Genomic DNA, 21,209 nt, shown 5'->3' on the forward strand with positions numbered 1-21,209 from the left:
GGGATGTGAGTCCCATCTATAGCCCCACCGCAGTTTGGGAATCCCATCGCGGCGAAGCCGTCTATGATGACCTGAACGTTTCCCAGGTTCACTACCTTTGAGAGCAGTTGCTCAACGATTGCGTGGGCTACTTGAATCACAGCAACCCCCACGGTAGATTTGCCCACGCCAAACTGGTTCGCTACTGACTGGTAGCTGTCTGGCGTTGCAAGTTTCCAGAGGGCTATGGCCACTCGCTTCTGCACACTCAGGGCTGCTCGCATCCGGGTGTCCTGGCGCTTCAGGGCAGGGGCCAGCAAGTCACAGAGTTCAAGGAAAGTGCCCTTACGCATCCTGAAGTTTCGCAGCCACTGTGATTCATCCCAGACCTGCAGCACTATGCGGTCCCACCAGTCCGTGCTTGTTTCCCGGGCCCAGAATCGCCGTTCCACACCATGAACTTGACCCATTGCCACCATGATCTCCACGGCGCGGCGTACCCTGCTTTCTGAGAGGTCTGCGCCACTCTCCTCACCGCGCTGCCGGAGCCTCCTCGCACGATTTCTCAGCAGCTGACTGTGGAAGAGGTGGACGATAAGGTGCGAGGAGTTGACAACGGCCATAAGTGCAGCGATGATCGCAGCGGGCTCCATGCTCGCAGTGCTGTGGCGTACGCGCTGAAACTGACAAGACAAGGGCGCGAACAGATTTCCCGCCGGCGCTTTCAGGGAGGGAGGGCGGTTGTGAGTGATGGTTGAATGATGACAGTTACCCAAAACCACCCTCGACACATTTTTCCCCCAGCAGGCATTGCGAGCTCTACCCAGCATTCCAATGGGCAGCGGGGACTGCGGGAACTGTGGGATAGGTTCCCACAGTGCCCCGCTTCCAAAGTCGACGCTGGCCCCGTTACTGTGGACTCAGAAATTCGAATTAGTGTATTTACTGTGGATACACAAATTCGACTTCGTAAGGTTGAATCCACAAATTCGACTTAATTGGATTCGAAATAGTCTGGTAGTGTAGACAAGGCCTCAGACAAGGCACGGATCCTGGGCTTTCACACAATCTCCATGTATGCAAGATTGGGGCTTGATGTTTTTATTGTATTTGGGATGCTAAAAGTCAGGACCTTGGTCTTATGTCTCATATAAGGTACAGCACCTCTAGCAGAACAAGGCCCCCAATGCCATTGTGTGGTGTCAGTTCAAAATGGACTCAATGCAAAGGGAAGAGTGCTAGCTACTGAATCATCACCAAGGAGATCTATGCTAGTGTGGTGTGACACAGAGGCCAATTTGTGGTTCACTACTCTTGTCAAGCCTCACATACTCACTGCACCTAATACACGGTTGTCCTGATACATGCCCAAAAGGTGGCATGTAATATATCACTGGAAAACTAATAACTCACTGACCATTAATATTCTCACATGATGTATGTATGGGGTATTCACAAAGAGTTATGGATATGCATAGAATTATGTTCTTAAAATGTGTTTGGCAAGCAGTGCATAAGCATGGTCTGTCTTAGACAAAGGAATGTGTATTTGCTTGCCTGACCAGCCTGGTCATCAGGCAAAGACCATGAAGATACATTTTCATAAGTAAGCCAAGTGTTCAAGCTAACAAGGGAAGGTGATAACAATTCAGCTCTCACCAGTGGGGGAGGAACCAGATGAAGTCTTCATTAGTCCGAATAGCATCTCTTCCCAGCAGGAGAAAAGGAATGCTGAGAATACATTTCAGTGGTTTATTGGCCCAAAGATGGGGTCTGAACCTTAAATAAGTAATAGAATCAACTGATTCTATACAACACTACTGTGTACAAAAGTGTATCAAATAAGTTATTTTATGAAAGATAATGACACATTGGTAATTAATATAATTGTAAAATGTATGTGGCACTCTGTACCTCAGAGCAACAGCCTGGAGCCCCCATAGTCACCACTGTCATATAATTATGATATGTTTTGTACAAAGTATGCTGTGTGAGGTATCATTTTGAAAGTCTTGGTCTGTTGAATGTTAATATCCTGTTGGATTGTTTGTGAAGTTATGAAGTTCTGCTATGTGTGTGTTACTGAAATATGTTAAGGTTGGGAACACTCACAACCAACCTTTCAGGTACAACAGTGGAATAGCCAGATGTTCTGATGGCCCATTAAAGGAAATCCACATTCCCAGCAATCATCCCAGAAGACTTCTCAGAGACCACGTAGACAATGGAGAATGCTTGACCTATTGGGGTGGACCCCCTGGCCATGTCACAAACGTAGATCTTTCCAGCAAGCTGGAAGAAACTATAAAAGAGGGGAAGTGACATTGTGACTTGGCCTCACTCCCCCCACAACTCAATACATGAAAACACATCTAGAGTACAAAGATTTTGAACTGCGGAGGGTGGTCCCGGGCTGGAGGAAAGTTCCAGCCTGTGTACTGACATTCTGTGACCTGTTTGTACCATCTATCAGGGTAAGACACTGCTTGATTCAAATCCTGTTTAGTGTATAGAACTTAGACTGCAAATTTATTTTATTTCTTAGGGTAACCAATTTTGATCTCTGTGCTTACTACTTATGATGACTTAAAATCTATCTTTCTGTAGTTAATAAATCTGTTTTATATTTTACCTAAAACAGTGTGTTTTGGCTGAAGTGCTTGGGAAATCTCAGCTCAGTTTACGAAGGCTGGTATGTATCCTCTCCACATCGAGGGAGGGGCAAACTGGGTAATGAACTTACACTGATCCTGCTTCTGACCAGGGCAAGATGATACAGTTCTGGGGTGCAAGACTGGGGACCTGGTGGGAATTGGCTGGAGCCTCTCTACTGTTGGTTCATGAGTGGCTGGGAGAAGCATTAATGTAACTCAGTTGGATGTGTCCCTGCCTGTGGATATCTGTAAGTACAGTACCTGCCAGAGGTTTGTAGCTTGCCAACAGCATTACAGTGTGAGGGTTACCCCAGGTTGGTGGGACAGAGGGCTCAGTGATCCCACAGTTCAGGTTGCACCCAGGAACCCCTTTACAATGTATTAACACTATTTGAGGAATTATGGCTATTCAGTGATGATATGCTTTAAAGCAGGGGTGGGCAAACTATGGCCCACAGGTCAGATCTGGCACACCAGCCATTTTAATCTGGCCCTCAAGCTCCTGCTGGGGAGCAGGGTCTGGGGCTTGCCCCGCTCCGGCACTCCAGCTGGGGAGCAGGGTCGAGGGCTGCTCCATGAGGCTCCCAGAAGCAGCAGCATGGCTCCCCTTTGGCTCCTATGCGTAGGGGCAGCCAGGGGGCTCCACTATGCATGCTGCCCCCGCCCCAAGCATCGCCCTCGCATCTCCCATTAATGGGAGCTGCAGGAGCGGTGCCTGCAGACTGGGCAGCGCAGAGCCACCTGGTCATGCCTCTGTGTAGGAACCAGAGAAGGGACATGCCGCTGCTGCCAGGAGCCACTTGAGGTAAGTGCCGCCCAGAGCCTGCACCCTTGAACCTCCCCCAGCGCCTCAACCCCCTGCCCCAGCCCTGATCCCTGTCCTGCCCTCTGAACCCCTTGATCCCAGCCCGGATCACCCTCCTGCACCCCAAACCTCTCATCCCCCACCCCAGAGCCTGCACCCCCAGCCGGAGCCTGCACCCCTTCCTGCACCCCTGCCCCAGCCCTGGCCCCCTCCCACTCTCTGAACCCCTCATTTCTGGACCCACTCTGGAGCCCTCACCCCTAACCAGAGCCGTCACCCATTCCCGCAACCCAACACCAATTTTGTGAATGTTCATGGCCCGCCATACAATTTCTATTCCCAGATGTGGCCCTCTAACCAAAAAGTTTGCCCATCCCTGGTTTAAAGCCTGTAACCAAATAAAGGGAGAAGCAGGTTTTCTCCCAGACAGGAGGGAAGGCAGGTATCTACCTGTCTCCAATTAAATTGAGCAAGGTGTCACCAAAAACAATAGGGGCTCTATTTACGTACAAATCAGCAGGAGGATGGGAGGACCACAGGAAGGGAAGAACAGCATAAGGTCATCTTGAGTCTGGAGCATAGGTGCTGACTTTTGTTCTTGCTGGTAGGTGCTTTTGAAGAGGTGTGTGTGTTGGGGGGGCTCTGTCAGTTTTGGGGGAGACTGTTTTTGGCATATTCATATATTTTCATATTCTAGTTATTGAATATGTGTCTATCACTGGTATCTTTACTATTTTAATAATAAAGTTGTTATGAACGACATAATTACATTATCATGAATTACAGTATATTATAATCATTGCACTCACCTACAGGCTGTCTTCACTAACATCCCAGTTTAAAGACATTATGTCTTTCTGGATGAAACTGTCAGCAATCTTATTTATATCTAGTTCCCAGGCCTGGTCTTGATGCACGTTAAGGGCAGCTACATTATTCAGTTGCATCTGTCCCATTGATGACTGGAGATAATTTTTAAGTCTTCTGAAGCTGGAGAATGAGTATAGTGCTTTCAGAGTACTGCAAATGACTCCAAGATCTTTCTTGACAGGTAACAGCTAATTTAGACACCATCATTTTGTATGTATAGTTGGGATTATATTTTGCCATGTGCACTACTTTGAATTTAATGTTGAATTTCATCTGCTATTTTGTTGCCAAGTCACCCTGTTTTGTGAGATCACTTTGTAACTCTTTGCAATCAGCTTTGGACTTAACTATCTTGAGTAGTTTTGTATCATTTGCAAATTTTGCCACCTCACTGTTTACTCCTTTTTCCAGATCATTTATGAATATGTTGAATAGGACTGGTCCCAATATAGACCCCTGGGGGACACCACTATTTACCTCTCTCCATTCTGAAAATAGACCTACCCTTTTCCTTATTCCTTATTCCTACCCTTTGTTTCCTATCTTTTAATTGGAGTGCCTGGCAATGCTTTCAGGATCATCTGATGATCTTTAATTTAATTTAATGACAAGCCTTTCGTTATCTTAATCACCCTCTGTTTATAAAGAAACTCCCTGCCCCAAGGGCAGAAGCTGGGAGCAGCACACACTCAAGCTTCGTCTGGGGCTAGGGCATGCACTGTGAGCAGACCTCAGGTACGAAACTCTGGGGGAGTGGGCCCAGGAACCACTGTGGCTCATGGAAGTTGAGCACCCCCTATTTTTTTCCCGGAGCACTCATGGAGTCGGTGCCTATAGTCTGGGGATAAAACAGTGAGTTTGGGCAGATATAAGGAGAGAGAAGAAGCCATCTTGGTGTCCATCACTGGGCAGACAAAAGGGACCAGAGCTCTTGCAAGCTGAGAAAGATGGGTGCACCACCCAGTGGGCTGAAGTCTATGGGAACAGAATAGATGTGAGAAACCTGCTTAGGCAAAGATCTTTCCCCTAGGAAGACAAGGGAACCCAGCACCTTGCACTTTTATGGCTGCAAAGAGAGAGTTTTTTTCAACCAATCTATGTTGAACCAAGACTTTAGCTTATTAAATTAAATCTTAGTCACTAGAAAGCTTATTACTTTTATTTGCTTATACACATTTCTAACTTTATCCCTTTACTTGGTATCACTTAATCCATGTTTTTCTGTTGTTAAATTTGTTTTACTCTTACTCTAAATCAACCCAGTGCTGTGTTTGAATTGATGTGAGTGTTAATGCCAGTTACATTAATAAGCTGTGCTTTTGCCTCTTTAAAGGAGCAACAAACCTTATTATTTCCAAATGCTCAGAGGGAGGGCTGGGCACTTCAGAGCAGAGGGTTTTGGGGAAGTTCAGGACTGGAAGTGTGTTGCAAATAGTAACCAAGACTGGTGGAGTCCAGAGTGGGGCTATTGTGTTATAGGCAGGCTGCTGGGTCAGAGCACTTGTAGTAATAAATGAAGCTAAGTTTGTTAGTCTGTTTTAGTGGAGCGCGCCAAGCGGGGTTTTTTTACGTTTTTTTATTATAATGGTTACATAAATTATTTTATTATGCGCATGTGCAACCCTAATTTAAGTTTTTGCCCCCTTCCCTGATTGGTGCTTTATGCACTGCGTGTTTTAGTGGTACACACCCGGTCGGCGCTTAATTTGTGTGTTTTTTGATTGAGTGTGGGGGGGTGGGAACCACTTTAGCCGCTCTAAATTCGGGGGCGGTTTTCCAACCCCCTTAGTGCTTGAGAAGTGTAAAGTTCCTACAGCACTGAATCTGGGCTGCACAGCACACAGACATTCATGCTTGTCTGATGGCTGATGGCTGTGAGTCACAGCAGCAGCGCATTTAAGGTATCCAGAGTTACAGAACAGGCAGTGGCACAACCTCTCATTGGTCTGTACTGAACCCCCAAAATGTGACATATGCTGTCTGTATCACTGCATAACTAATGCAGCTTCCCACAATCCCCTGCTCTAAAAAATACTGCCACTTTCAGTGTCCTGTGCCAAGGAAAATGTTCAAACAAATTCCATATTGACAGGCCAAAGTGGGGGAGCGGGGGAGGGATGCTTTCATTTTTAGTCAGGCCCCCCAGAGGATCAATTCTGCTTGTGAGTAAGGTTACAGAAAGGCAGCTTTTCCCTTGATCTGGTTTTCCTGCATGCCTCAGCAGTTTTGAAGATGGTTGTATTGTGCTGCGCCTTCTGTTTGCTGGACTATTGGAATCTGACTGCATTCATTAACTAAACAGTTTGATTTAGTTATTTTAGGGGTGGGGTGAGGTGTGAGTGCACTGTATGATATCTGACTAGAAACATGAAGACTCTCAGGACCAGAACCCCAGCTGGTATAAATTGGCATCACTCCATTGATTTCAGTGAAGCTGTACTGATTGATATCATATGAGGATCCAGCCCTGCATGTGTCATATGAGCCAAGACCTGAAGAAACCTCCCCAGTATTAGATACCTAATGCCTGTGCTGAAAAGTGAGGGGAACAATTGATATTTTCACTCCCCTGCCTCCCCAAAATATGTTTGCAAACTACAAAAGATCTGGCCTGAAGCATCAACAAACACATACCCTAGAAACCACCTTTGGAGCCCAGCTGCCAGAACTAGGCACAGGGTGATGGGCAGAGGTTCCTTTCATTTAGTCAGATCTGCCATCGTGAGAGGTATGAATTCTCTTTCTTCAGGTACAGTGAAGCAGAATAGCAGAGATGCTTCAGCCCCCGCCTAATAGTTTCCCCACTACACAAGTGAACGTCTGAATGTAGAACAAACTTTCCTGGGCTGTACAAACTATTTGTGCATGTGTTGAGTTTTCACTGCCGGTTGCCCATCCCTTGCCCTCCCCCACCCTTTCATGTTCAACGCATTCTCCTCTTCTCTCCATCTCTGACTCTCTTTCTCCTCTATTGTTCTCCACACTACCAAATGTCACTCACTTCATAAAGCTGTCTGGCTTGGAGCTTAAATATTGCAGGGCAACTAAAACCCACCCATCAGAGCCGATTCAGTCATATCTGCTCAGTCGTGCGACAAGGTTGGGACTTTTACAGTAGGGAAGGAAAGACACAAAAGTTCACTCTTCGCTGCAGAGTGCCAAGAGAGAAGGAGGACACGTTCCTTCGGGGGAGTCTTTTTCTGTGGCAAGTTGCTTGCTGGATGGCCTTAATATATATATGCTTTCTTTTGTTTCTAGCTTGATCAAACCATACCATTTGGAATTTAAGGGGGGGATTTTCAAATCCCATTGGGTTTCAGTGGGACTTGTGCTCCTAATTCACTTAGGCACTTTTGAAACTCCCACCCTAAAAGTCACAATCCAAACTTAATGCACTGGAGCTTATTGTTCATGTCGGATCTTGGGGGATTGGTATGGCTGGTTGGTTTCTGCTAGAATCCTAGAAATCAGCGAGGGTCATATTTTCCAACTCCTGCCAATGCAGGATGGTTCCTTGCAATACCTTTTCTAGTGCTTTGTCCAAGTTAATTTTAATAGATAATTGGAGGGCTGTGCCAGGCAGAGCACATACAGCAGTTTAAGAACCAGTTCATTTACAAAGGCTCATTAAGTAGAAAGTGGAAAAAGGCAGATTTCTGAAATGTGTGATGCTAGTTCAGAGAAGTTCCTGAGAAGGGCTTATCCAACTGCAACAAGTTGCATGTAGGATTTTAGACTAAAGTAGTCAGAAGCCATTTTTCTTTCTCTGTTACAGTGAGTTGTCTGTAAGATAAACAGATTTACCATGCATAACAATGTCACTTTTTCAAGCTGGGGTGGAGGCAGTTCATTGATAGCAGAGGATATTAGTGTTAGATCATTGCAAAGACTGCACAGTATCAGTGGGACTGTGTTAACTACACTGACTGGAGAATGAAGTTTATATTGTGTAGGTAAAGTAGTGATTTTTACTTAGTTGCACATGCCTGCTAATTGTCTGGTTTATTAATCAAAGGAATTATTTTAGGATTAAAGGAAATGCTATGTGGATTTGTAATAATGGAACTTTTAAATTAGTTTAGATAATGTATGTAAACAATGAAATCTTTGTATTGTATTTGTTCAAGTAAGTGCTCACATTAATACACTTCTTTGCACAACTTTAGTGGCTGATAAAACAGCAATGTGTCTTGCTGTTTAAATCACATGTGCCCTGAAATCGTGGTTCACCTATCTTGCACATCTGAGGTGTGTGCATAAATGGGAGAATTACATCACATTCTCACTGGTTTTAACACAGAGATGTGAACTTAAATTTTCATGTGGTACAAGGGCCAGAATAATGATTCCATTTTAGTCTTGATACATCTTTATCGTGTCCAATAATTTGTGTCATTCCCAGAGGACAGAAAACCCCAGAGAGGTCTCCCAGCTGTGGAGATATATTCTACTTATGTGGCCATGATCTTCTAGACCCATGTGATTGAATATATTTATTCAGCACCTTTCACTGCCTCACTTGCAATCTTTCACTAATCAATCTCCCTGGGACTTAATGGAACTTTCCAAATCCCTCAGGAGCTTCAAATGGCCTTAATTTATTAAATCAGCCTGACACAGAAATGTTTCCCCTGCTCCTTCCTAGCTGAGGCCTCTTCCCCTCCGTTCCCCAGAATTGTACTAGTCAAATGCCTTGAATGGGCCAGACTGAGTTCTGGACCGGTGGTAGCTTCTCTGTGTATAAAAATGTCACAACTTTAAAGTTTGTCCCTGCAGGACTAGAAATGGGAGCTTTAGAAAGGGGAGTTTACCAGCTTCTCAGTGAGATTCTTACAGCACTGGCTTCTAGCCCTGGGAAATCCTGAGATTAGTCATGACATTTTTGTATAAAAATATTATTTTAGGTCACTTTGATAGGCTTTTATGGTTTTGTTTTTATGAGCTGAACTCAGAGTAATGGAGGCATCTGATTTTACAGGCAGAGGGGCACACAAAATAGTTCCAATAACATTTTTGTAAACTATCTAAAAGATTCCTAAAATAGATTAGATGTAACGTGTGTGGCCTGTAAAGAATTCAGGGCAGTGTGGGGTGGCATGAATACAGGGGCGGCTCTAGAAAATAGGCTGCCCGAAGCAGCCGTGCGCAGCGCCGCCCCTTTCCCGGTCCCGCGGCCGGTCCCCTCTTCGCGCGGCTCCGGCTGAGCTCCCGCAGGCATGCCTGCGGGAGCTCAAGTGGAGCCGCGGGAAGAGGGGACCCGCCGCAGTCATGCCTGCGGCAGGTCCGCTCGTCCCGGGCTCCGGTGGACCTCCCGCAGCCATGACTGCGGGAGGTCCGCCGGAGCCAAATGCCGCCCCCCCGGGAAAGGGCCGCCCCACGCGCCTGCTTGGCGCGCTGGGGTCTAGAGCCGGCCCTGCATGAATACTCCCTTGGGATTACCCACTTGACTCACTTGTGATTCTATCACTTGCAAGTAATGCAGTCACCCCAAACTCCATGGTGATAAAACCGTTACACTACACAACTGTCCTGTATTTATAGACTATATAAAACAAAATCACATTCACACACTTACAACTGATCGTGCAAAATCCACAGAAAGCTACTATATAGAAGAGTGGTCATGTATAATCCTTGGCTGAGAAGTTATTGAATATTTAGAGCCACAACAGAGAGAGTTTACAAAGGAAATTTCCCTGGCTTCTTAGTTTTCCCTCCTCTGATAAAACACTGTAACATAAGGCAAAAGCATTCTCAAGGCATAGGCTGTTTTGGAGAAATAGATAAGACTTAAAGGCAGAAGCAAGTTATGCCTAAGTAGAAAAAATGTATTTAGTGTAATTTATGGCCATTCTTTCCTTCTCTTCCCTTAGATAGTAAGAGATGGGTGACTGGAGTTTCTTGGGGAACATTTTAGAAGAAGTGAATGAGCACTCCACAGTCATCGGAAGAGTCTGGCTCACGGTGCTCTTCATTTTCCGAATCCTGATTCTGGGAACAGCTGCCGAATTTGTCTGGGGAGATGAACAGTCAGACTTTGTATGCAACACCCAGCAGCCTGGTTGTGAGAATGTCTGCTACGATGAGGCCTTCCCCATCTCCCACATCCGGCTCTGGGTCCTGCAGATCATCTTTGTCTCTACCCCTTCACTGGTGTACGTGGGGTATGCTGTGCATCATGTGCGGATGGTGGAGAAGAAGAGAGAGAGGGAGCGGGCAGAAAGGCAACAGCAAGCTGAGATGGATGAAGAGAGGCTACCCCTGGCTCCAGACCAAGAGAGCACCAGGAACACCAATGAAATCAATCCCAAAGGGGGCAAGAAGTTCCGACTGGAGGGAACACTCCTGGGAACCTACATCTGTCACATCATTTTCAAAGCCATTTTCGAGGTGGGGTTCATAGTGGGCCAGTACTTCTTGTATGGCTTCCGAATTCTGCCCCTGTACCGCTGTGGCCGGTGGCCCTGCCCCAACATTGTGGACTGCTTTGTATCCAGGCCCACTGAGAAGACAGTCTTCATTATGTTTATGCTGGCTGTGGCCTCAGTATCCCTCATCCTCAACCTTGTGGAGATCAGTTACTTGACCTTGAAAAGGATCCGCCTGGTTTTCAGGAGGCCAACAGAAGAACAACTGAGGGAGATCCCAGAGAAGCCCCTCCACTCCATTGCAGTCTCTTCCATTCAGAAGGTCAAGGGCTACAAGCTGCTGGAGGAGGAGAAGCCAGTGTCCCACTATTTACCTCTGACGGAAGTAGGGGTAGAAGCTGGTCCCCCTCCATCTTCTTTCAAAGACTTGGATGAGAAGCTTGGTATGGGGCCCCTGGAAGACCTATCCAGGGCCTTTGATGAGAGGTTGCCATCCTATGCTCAAGCAGAAGAGCAGAAAGAGGAGAAGGTAGAAGCAGGGGAAGAGGAGCAGGAGCAAGAAGAAGAGGAGGAGCAGCAGGAACCAGAAGAAGAGCTGGAGGCGGAGAAGGTGGTAGAGGAGCAGGAGCCACCAGGAGAGGAACTGCCTTCAGTGCCTACTGAACTAACAGCTGATACGAGACCTCCCAGCAGGCTAAGCAAAGCCAGCAGCCGGGCCAGGTCAGATGATTTGACTGTATAAGGGTGTGGGGAGCAACTACACACACACAAAAAATCACAGATGTTTTTAAACAAAGCGCTCAAAGGGTCATTTGAATATTTCCTATTGAGATTCTCAGCTGGAAAGGTGCTATCATTGTAACTGCACCTTATCTGTCCTGTATGTCCCATGGCTGGTGCTAGCTATTGTGTAACATACTCAAAGGAACGGTTTCTTTTTTTCCAGATGCCAGCTCACTACTCCCAGTACCTATGCTATACACAGCACTGAAGCATTTTAAAAACTAAAACAGAAAAACAAACAAACAAACAAATGTATCCACGGTGATTGCACTTGCTGACAGTTTTATGTTCCACATTTCACTAGAGATGTGGGAGAATAGCTCTTTCAGACAGTATCTGGCTGAAGGGTTGAAAAATAGCTATCTTTGAGTATTTCTTACTCTGTTTTAGCCAGTGGCATACTGATATTGATCCTCCCTTCATTGCTGGCATAGAATTGCAATTATTTAATTCACAAAAAAAGGATCCTGTGTTTAATATCATGAAACTTGATCAAAATATTATTGCCAAAATGGCCTTGCTTTGTTTGTGAATGCAAATTTCAGTGGTTTATAAATACCTTCCCAGCATGCCCTTTGTTAGAAACATTTCTGCTCTACAAGTGACCTTAATAACAGAAAAGATTAAAGCTAGTTTCTTGTTAGAATTTAGCAGATGCCCACAAATGGATTATTTATTCCCAACAGGGTTATTTCAGCCAAAGGCATTTGTCAAACTGGGGAAAAGGGTAAATTAAAGTAAGATTGGTCACTAAGTGGGGTGACTTGAGGTGTGGAAATTGACTTAGTAAAGGAGTGATGGGAAGGCATCTGTAAGTAGAACTACAGCACATAGAGTACAATGCCCACAGTAAGGCTCCCAGTCCTGCATTTGCAGCTTGACTGTGAAAGGTGCTTCTTTCTTGCAACTCCCAGGGAGTTATGGGCACTCAGCATGTCTGAGAGAGAAACTTGGACACTCAGGTTGGCATTTAGGAGCCTAAAATGTGGATTTTGGTGGCCAAGTGACTGCTTAAACACCCAAATGCAAAACTGGTTGACCCAATTTAAGTGCCTAAGTTTGAAAAATAGGCCCTTAGTTTGAATGATGTAATAATAGTCATTAGACATCCTGCTTTGTTGCTAATTTGATAAAAAACTCCATTTGCAGTAGGCTTCCAGTACTGTACTCAGCTACTGAACAAAAATGTCACAAATGAATATAACAAGGCCATTCAAAGGATCAGTAATAGAAAATATCTGTGTCCAGAGGATTAAAGGAATGCCATAGAGCTCCAGCAAAGTCTGTTTGGTTTCAAAAGAAATGAAGAAGAAAGAAAATCCATTTTCTGAGTGTGTAATTGCTAATGTTAATGTCCATGGATTTCTAACTTTAGGGCCACAAAAGTCTCTCTTTAGCTGGGACAGAGCAGCAGCAACTTGTTTACAAGTTTCAGGTTAAACACTGTTTCCTGCAAAGACTGAGTCTGATGCCCGAAAAGTATAGGTATGTGCAGTGAGTTAAAAAAAAAAGAAAAAGGAAAAAAAAAATAAAAGAGTAAGAGAACCTTTTTTCCCAACTGAGAAGTGGGTAAATGCCATTTACCCACATTTACCCTCATCTGTGCTACTGGTACATGTGTTCCTCTGTTCTGCTTTCCAGACCTTAGCCCTTAATAGCTCAGCAAATTCTCTCTGCTGTGCAGCGGCTCATGTGCATTGTTTCAAGTGGGGAGTATAATCCAGTTAAGAAAATTTACTTCACATGAGACGTAAAACCGAATCCTGCAACTGACTAGAAAAAGCCCATGGACTCTTATACGAGAGCAGGACTCCTACAACCTGACAGAAAGCCCACTGAAGTCAACAGGAGTCTTTCTATTGACTTCAATATGCTTTGGCTCAAATGCTTAGTTCTGATGACCTAGCTGAATTGCAATATTCTGTTCCCCTACAGTAAATACCCCTTACAGTTTCAATTGGATACTATGATTTTTGGCAGTTACTATTCTCTATGGAGTTCCTGTGCCTTGTTAAAGAGCTGCCACATTCCACTCCAGAGATGGCTCCACTTCACGGGTGGGTGATGTGATTACTATATGTATGTATAATTTTTGTAAAGTGCTTTGGGATTCTTTGGTACTATAACAATGCCACATTTTTATATTATGAATAATGTTCCTTTTGGGCTTGTCTTTTCCTAACGTTTGCAGCCTGATCTCACAACACATGCTCTTGATAAAGATCATTGGGGCATTAAGAAGCTTCCTTTTGAAGAGGGACTGTAAAGATTGACACTGTTTAGCTTAGAGAGGAGATAACTAAGAGGGGATATGTTAGAGGAATATAAAACAATGGATGGTACAGAGAAGACCATTTAGATGCTCCCAATCAGTCTCTCATCATACAAAAAGAAGGGTGGGAAATCAATGAAACTGAAAGGCAACAAATGGGAAACTAATAAAAGAAAATACTTTCTGTACAGCTCATAATTAACCTGTGTAACTCATTGCCACAAGAATCCAGTGAGGCCAAAAGCTTAGTAGGATTCAAAATAGGATCAGACATCTACATAAATTGTAAGAACATTTGCTGTTTCATTGGATAGGATTCACTATTTTTCAGTTTAAAGATGGGATATAAAACCTCATGCTTTATGGCATAAATGAGACCACTAACTGAATGGGGTTAGAAACACACTTCCCCTATGGCAGGAAATTCAACTGCTGTTCATTATGAGGTTTCTTTCTCCTTCCTGTGAAGCATGTGACACTGCCAAATAACAGAATATGGGTCTAATGCCTACATTTCTAATTACTCAACAGGGCTCTTTAAACAATAAAACATATTAATAACTGTCTGTTATTGACACTCTGACATGTATTAGAGCCAATTTCTGCCCTCTTTTGTCCATGTGCTGGTCACAGTCATTAGGACTTACATGCTCATGTACCAGAGGGAGAAATATGTCCGTTGCCCCAATCCAGATATTACACATGGTGTGTGGAAGGTGTCATTTGTGCTGTAGTATATGGGTAAAATAGACTGCACAAAGCCCATGTATTAAATGTATCTAGAGCACATGATGTACCTACTACATGGCTGCACCTGCAGGCTCCTGGTACAACACCAAATCTGATACACAGCACAATGAAAAACCACTTCACTCTCCCTGTGGCATACAACCAACTGCTTGTTTGGTTTCTCAACCCAGTTCTAGACTGTCCCACTGTGTTCCTTACACACTCTGTAGCCTAAATGTGCGTACAGTGTACTAGAGGCAGTGTTTCCTAACAATCAGAGCAGAGAACTGGGAATCAGGCCTCCTGGTTTCTATCCTCAGCTCTGCCACTAATTCACTGGGTCACTTTGGGCAACTAATTTTTCCCACTGTAAAATCAGGCTGAACAATAATTTCCCACCTCACAAGGGTGTTGTGAGGCTTAATTGACTAATATTAGTAAAGTACTTTTTGATCCTTAGATGCAAGGCCCTATTATAGAGGGCAAAAGTATTAGCATTATTTCAAGATCTGAAACCATCTGAGAACTAATGACAGTAAACCCAACAATTTCTTGGTGAAATTCCTAATGAAGTCACATAATGGCCTCAGAGCTGTGTGTTTAGCACATAATAATATATTTAACAAATGGTTATGCAAAAGACAGGAAAACATAGCAAGGATGGCAAAAATCCACTCCCTGGCTGGGAAGTCACAGAACAGTTAGAGCCATGGAATAGATAAAGGAAGCTGAGAGTAGGAATTTCCTTGGCTTCCCACTACAAACAAGTTACTGACTGATTTCATGCATTTTTTTTGTGAGGAGTGTAATATGCAAGTGTCAAACTCACCAAAGTAGGTGGGTGGAGGAGAGAGAGGCAGAGTCTTGACTTAAAGTAGAACATGGGAGAGTTGGTGTTGGTTAGTGTCTAAAGCAGTGGATGTAGAATTAGTTTTGCCAGATTTATTCCCAGCTCTGCTACTGACTCACTATGTGATTGTGGGGAAATCATTTAACCTCTCTGTGCCTCTATTTCTCCATCTGTAAAATGGTTGTAATAATTTGTACCTACCTCACAGGGATGTTGTGAGGTTTCATTAATTCGACACAGTATAGTTATTCTTTAATGATAGAGCATTTGTCTTGGTTAGTACATGACTTCTTGGCCAGAAGGGAAATAGATTCATATCAAGAATGCCACATTGCATTGTAGGGATCAATGATATAAAGTGCCTGTGGGCTTCAGAACCACAGTTATACTGGGAAAGCCAGATCTTCACCTGGTGTAAAACTGCGCAGCTCCATCAACCTCAGTGAAGCTGCTGCCTGACACCAGCTGAGGATCTGGCCCTGTATTTACAAAGCTCTCAGAGGTTGCTAAACCCTAATTTTAATCAGATCCAAGCAAGCACCTGATACCTTGCAGTCCTGCAGTAAAAGTAGTTTTACTCATAATAGTTCATGGCAGGTGCAGAAAAACTACCATCTACCTGCATCCGCATGGACACACAGATATCCTGGTATATTAACTATTTTCAGTACCTGAGATACATATTAACAAAAATCTCAGAAGAACAGGTCAGCTCTGTGGCATTGGGTGAGCGATTGGTTTAGCAGGGACTTCTGTGGGCATGACATCCACTTGCTGAGGGAAGAGAATCCAGTCTTCCTGTCACTCCCTGTTTTACTGATCATGCAGTTTTACATGTAAAAAGAGGCCATGCCACACAATGCTGTAAAAAGTGGCAGTTTGCTGTTTAAACACAAAGCTGCCTTTCAGGCACACAGCTGAGAGTAATCCCAACCTGAGCTTATCTTTGTTTTATAAAAGCAGGAGCATCCATGAAAAGCGGACTGTAAGACCAGGGGAGGAACGGGTGGATGGGGGCAAAACTATGTGGGGGGAAAAGCTCCTGGGAGTCAGATGAACAGATCACATCAGGAGAATCATCCAGACAGTGGCATCAGCTTCCTTCCCAAAATGCAAGGAGCTATCGTTTGTTAGGCCCTGTCTATGCTACAACTTTTAACACAGCTCTAACTAGGTTTTGTGTCCAAACACAATGTAGCTAATAGTTGGTAATGACAGGAGCTAATAGTGTGTTGTCCTGGCCAAGGACCTAGCCTGGCCTGTAGTTATCTTCCTGTAACTAGTTTGGCATGTTCTTATTTTGGCAGTACAGGCAAGAGCCACTAACCATGCCTGTGTAAACAGTTTGACCAGTTCGCCTTCCTCTCAGCTCTCTGGGCAGTAGGACATCCCAAAGTTCATTGTCCCATGTGCTGCTAATGCCACACTGTGCGCATGGGTTCTGGGAACTTTCCCCTGGCTGAGGCACCGGGGTGTGGGTATAGGAATCACTGCCCAGTTTTTCCCAAAATGCACTTATACAAACACAGTTAGGCAGCATGGTAGCTGTTGATGTGCAAACACAGCTGGCACATGGTTGTGTCACGAAAAAAGCTGCTGTGTGAACATAACATTTGATTTTATGTAACTGGGTCAGATAAGAATGTCACAAACCGGTTACAAAAATATGGGTGTCTTTGTTGTCCGAGATATTCAAAGCCAGTTAAGGGATTTAGATTTCAGTGGGAATTGTACATCTAGATCCATTCAAAAATCTAATTTATAATGCAGACAGAGCTTTAATGTCCTGTTAGATGAAAGCTCTTCACCTTAGAGAAAGGATAATGCTGACCTGAGTTGAAGTAGAACTGAGAAGGAATGGTGATTGCAGGGCTATTTTGGAAAACATGAGAAAGAAGAATGATTTTTGTTGACTTTCACTAGTAACCTTTAAATTTCCTAAATCTCAGAACTATATGGTCAAAGGAAAACAGGTCATTTTCTGGTTAGCACAATGGGAAAGGCTGTGTTGCTTTGGGAGTTAATGGGCGGACTAATAGTAGGTTTGTAAGTCAATGCCATGAAGATTTGTGGCCAGGAAACAGTTCTGTGGAAACACAAAGTGGAAACATCTGTTGAGAGCTGCTTTCCTTGGGTCTCTCTTCAATTCAGGGGAGTGTCAGACTGAAACTGAGCAGAAAATAAAAGGAACAGCAGGTTACAAGTGAGCACCCAAAAGTATCAGATTGCATGGAGCCACCAAGCAGATGTCAGATGAGCACCTGTGCATAACAGCATCAGATGGATGTCGGGTTCCAGATCAGCACAGCAGGTGAGTGTAAGAATGCAGCTGAAGACTGAGGCTAGGTTGTGGGTGAGATCACCATTTGGTACCGGGTATGAACTAGGAAAGGGCAAAGGAACATGAGCTTTTATTGAAACCATGAATTGCACTGAACCTAAGCTCTTTCTGAGGTTGGAAAGGTTCAGAAATCTTTGTTTAAGTGTATATGTAATATGCATGCACCTCTCCCTGGATTTCCTTGATTTTGGCAAAGATAAGAAACAAAACTAGCATGAGGAAGGCTATTCTTGCGGTCATTACAGCCTGGCTGATATTCAGAAGTACTAGAACAAAGATGTTCAGATATCTTTGGATAAACATGTACAATTTAAATGGTTATCTGAAGTGAGTCCATAAATAAACTTTGGAAGTGAGCCAGTGAGAGCCAGGTTGCAGCTATATACTAAGCCTGCACCAAATGAATTCAGAAGAGTTCAGAAATCATAGCAATGTCTGATTCTTCCAACCCTCAAAGGTCCTAATCTTCAGGTGAACTGGAGAGAAAATGAAAGAAAATAGTCAACTGCCAGCTAAGCCTAAATTTAATTAATTCATCCCATAAACATTTGCAGGTGCACAAGCTATATCGACATTCCCTTAGTTTACAGATTGTATAATGCCAGTTTTCTATGGGTCATTCATTCTGCTCCATCTCATTCCTTTGTTTGGTGGTCTTATCATCTCCCACACATCCTCAAAGTATCATGTAACCATCCTCTACTACTTAAGTTGGAGTATCTCCATTACCTGGTACAATAATGAGCTCTTATCTTCTTTGTAGTCCAGCCACTAGAGGGTCAGATGTGACTGATACTAATTGACACAGTGGGCTACCACTGCTCCAGTTCTTTTTCTGTCCAAGATTCATTTTTTAAAAATTTAAAATAAGAATGATGTTAAAAGGTAAACCACTGAGAAGGTAAGAAGTCTACAGTCCCCTATGGAAAAAGCACCAGACATTATGGGTGATTCATGGCTGTGTGTGTTTCAATAAACAGTTTTATTTGTAGCTTCATTGTCAGCACATTTCAAATAATTTCTTCTGTCATCCATCTAATAACACCCCTGCCAATGGGGCAGGTGGACTTCTAGTAGTTTGTAACAAAAAGTGCAAGGATTCTAACTGCTACTACCTTACAGATGTCTTGTTCATTTTGAAGAAGCAAATGATTATTTTGTTTCTTTGTGGATGACCACAGGATCTTTTCTGAAATGATGTTAAGCAGTTGCCCAGTTATCTTGGGTTCCAAGTGATCAAGAAGGGTTTGGACTGGAGTGGCTTGGAGAAAAATTAGTGGTTATACTGGAGAATCGTAGTCTGTTTTTATTTACAGTATAGCCAGTATATTCAACCATCGTCTAGTGGATATGGCACTGGACTGGTAGGCAGGAGATGTGGGCACTTTTCCTGGTTCTGTTGCATGACCTTGGGCAAGCCACTTCACCTCCCATGCCTTGGTTTTGCCATCTGTAAAATGGGGATAATGACACTCATCTCCTTTGAAAAGCACTTTGAGCTCTACAGATGAAAAGAGCTAGATATTATCAGATCTGTATTTAGGCACAGTTATCAGAGCATCCAAAGTTCTCAAAGTCAACAGGGGTTATGGATCATCAGCATCTCTGGAGCCTCAACATGCACTTAGAAAATTAACTTTAGGCACCCATATTGGGAAAAAATGTATCCTATGCACATAGGGCTCAATTCTGCACCCACTGAAATCAGTGGAAAAACTCCCATTGACTTTACAGGTGAAGGATCAGAGTCCTAGTTCCTGTTAATGCTTTAAATAAGGATGGAGAAAACGGAAGCAAAAGCCATGTGGATGTGGTACCACTTGCAGAACTCTAGCAAGAACTGAGAGGTCTGCAAATTCCAATGAGACTGCTTTCATGTGGCAATCGCCATGCTGGAAACTCAATATGCTATCCTTCAATTTCTTCCTTAAAAACAATACATTTCTTGGGTTAGTTTTCCACCACTAACTGTCCACCCTGCTGTCATGACTTAGCTCAGATCCTTTAATTTAGCTCCCATTAAAACTGACCATAAAAATGATGATTTTTTAAAATTTAAAACATGGAACTAATAGGAAACATTCAATTTCTTTGTCTTTATGTTACATCTTTTGTACAACTCTTCCCCCCAGCCCCATCCGTGTTCTGTTTATTGAAATTGTAAGCCCTATAGGGCTGGGAACTTGTCTTCTTATATATCTGTGAAGCACCATGCATACCACTGGTGCTATATAAATAATATTATAGAATAAATCTCCCTCCTTCTTTTTACCACTTTTTCCCTCCCCCGCAGGACTGCTCTTTCGGGGAAGGTATGAGTCTGAGGTCTTTCAAAAGGAACCGTCTTCTTCCCTGTGTGTATCTTCCATTGCTCAGGGATCAGCCGTTTACAGCAAGGGACAAACACTTCAAGGATTTTTATAAACACATGCAAGAGCAGAAAGGTTACAAACCAAGGGCCAAATTCTGCCTTGAGTTATCCGTATGTGTTTATGTCAGTGGGATGCGACCAAGAGCAGAATTTGGCCTTGTATAATTGAATTTTGAATAGATTTCATGGTTATTTCTGATATGAAATATAAAAAAACCCTTACAAAAGCCAACATCCCCATGGAATTAGTGGAGATGAGTTTTTAAGTAGAAGTAGATACAGGAAGAAGACGTTGGAGAACTTGGACATCAGTTTTACAGTAGATGATAGCAGTAACAGAGCCAGGTTTTGAGCAGTGGCAGAGCCAGTGGGGGTGATGGGCCACTGTTGTTAACACCTTCAAGTATACCTATTGGTTTGAAAAGGTGCCGACCATACACCTAAAGGAGGCTGGGCGGGAGAGGGCGGTCATACCCCACCTCCTACCCTTCAGTCAGCCTGCCATTGGATGATAGTATTTGTCATTATAAGAAAGGCCTCAGATCCTGTATAGTATTGTATCCCCTGAGTTAATTTTCCCACTAGTGGTGATGTTTTGCTTCTTCACAATGTAATGGAAAAGGAAAACATAAATCAAAACAAGAAGGTTGGCAGTGTGAATTCCCAAATGGATTGAGAGACTTTGGGACCAATCTGGTGACTCAACAGCACCCAGTGGAGAATCATTTTCATAATAAAATAAGTTGTAATTAATAAAAGTCCCTGATTTTCAAACAGCCAGGATACTGTGCTTTGTCAAACTCCAAACTAACCCACTTTCCTCTTTGTTTACAGTTATTTTTGATTTCTGACTCGAGATGGCTTGGGCCAGAAGATTTTTTGAGAGACAAATAAAGAATACTATTAAATACAAATAAGTGCATGATTGTAATATTAAGGGTTGGCTCTCAAACTGATAAAATCCAGAAAATTCCATGGTTGAACTTTCACTTCCCTTTTGTGCTATTTATGCTGGACTTACGGGACAAAATTCAACCTCTCCAGTTTGCACTCTGGATCTCTTTGAAAGCATGATGCAGTTAATGGGCTCTGTATGGGAGCTTGCTCTTTGTAGCAGAATTTGCTCCCCTTATGTAGGATGCATGTGCCTGGAGCACTCAGGTGATGATCTTGACCCGTGTGATTAT

The 21,209-nt window shown here is 43.6% G+C and overlaps 1 protein-coding gene across 1 annotated transcript; it reads left to right on the top strand.

Annotated features, from left to right (window-relative positions):
* The first annotated feature begins 10,191 nt into the window (after nucleotides 1–10,191).
* Nucleotides 10,192–11,418, top strand: GJA8 (gap junction protein alpha 8). The gene has a single exon (XM_044982782.1). The coding sequence runs from the start codon at nucleotides 10,192–10,194 to the stop codon at nucleotides 11,416–11,418; it is 1,227 nt and encodes a 408-aa protein (XP_044838717.1).
* Nucleotides 11,419–21,209: the final 9,791 nt, after the last annotated feature.

The sequence above is a fragment of the Mauremys mutica genome, chromosome 1 (assembly GCF_020497125.1).
Source record: "Mauremys mutica isolate MM-2020 ecotype Southern chromosome 1, ASM2049712v1, whole genome shotgun sequence".
Lineage (NCBI taxonomy): Eukaryota > Metazoa > Chordata > Testudines > Geoemydidae > Mauremys > Mauremys mutica.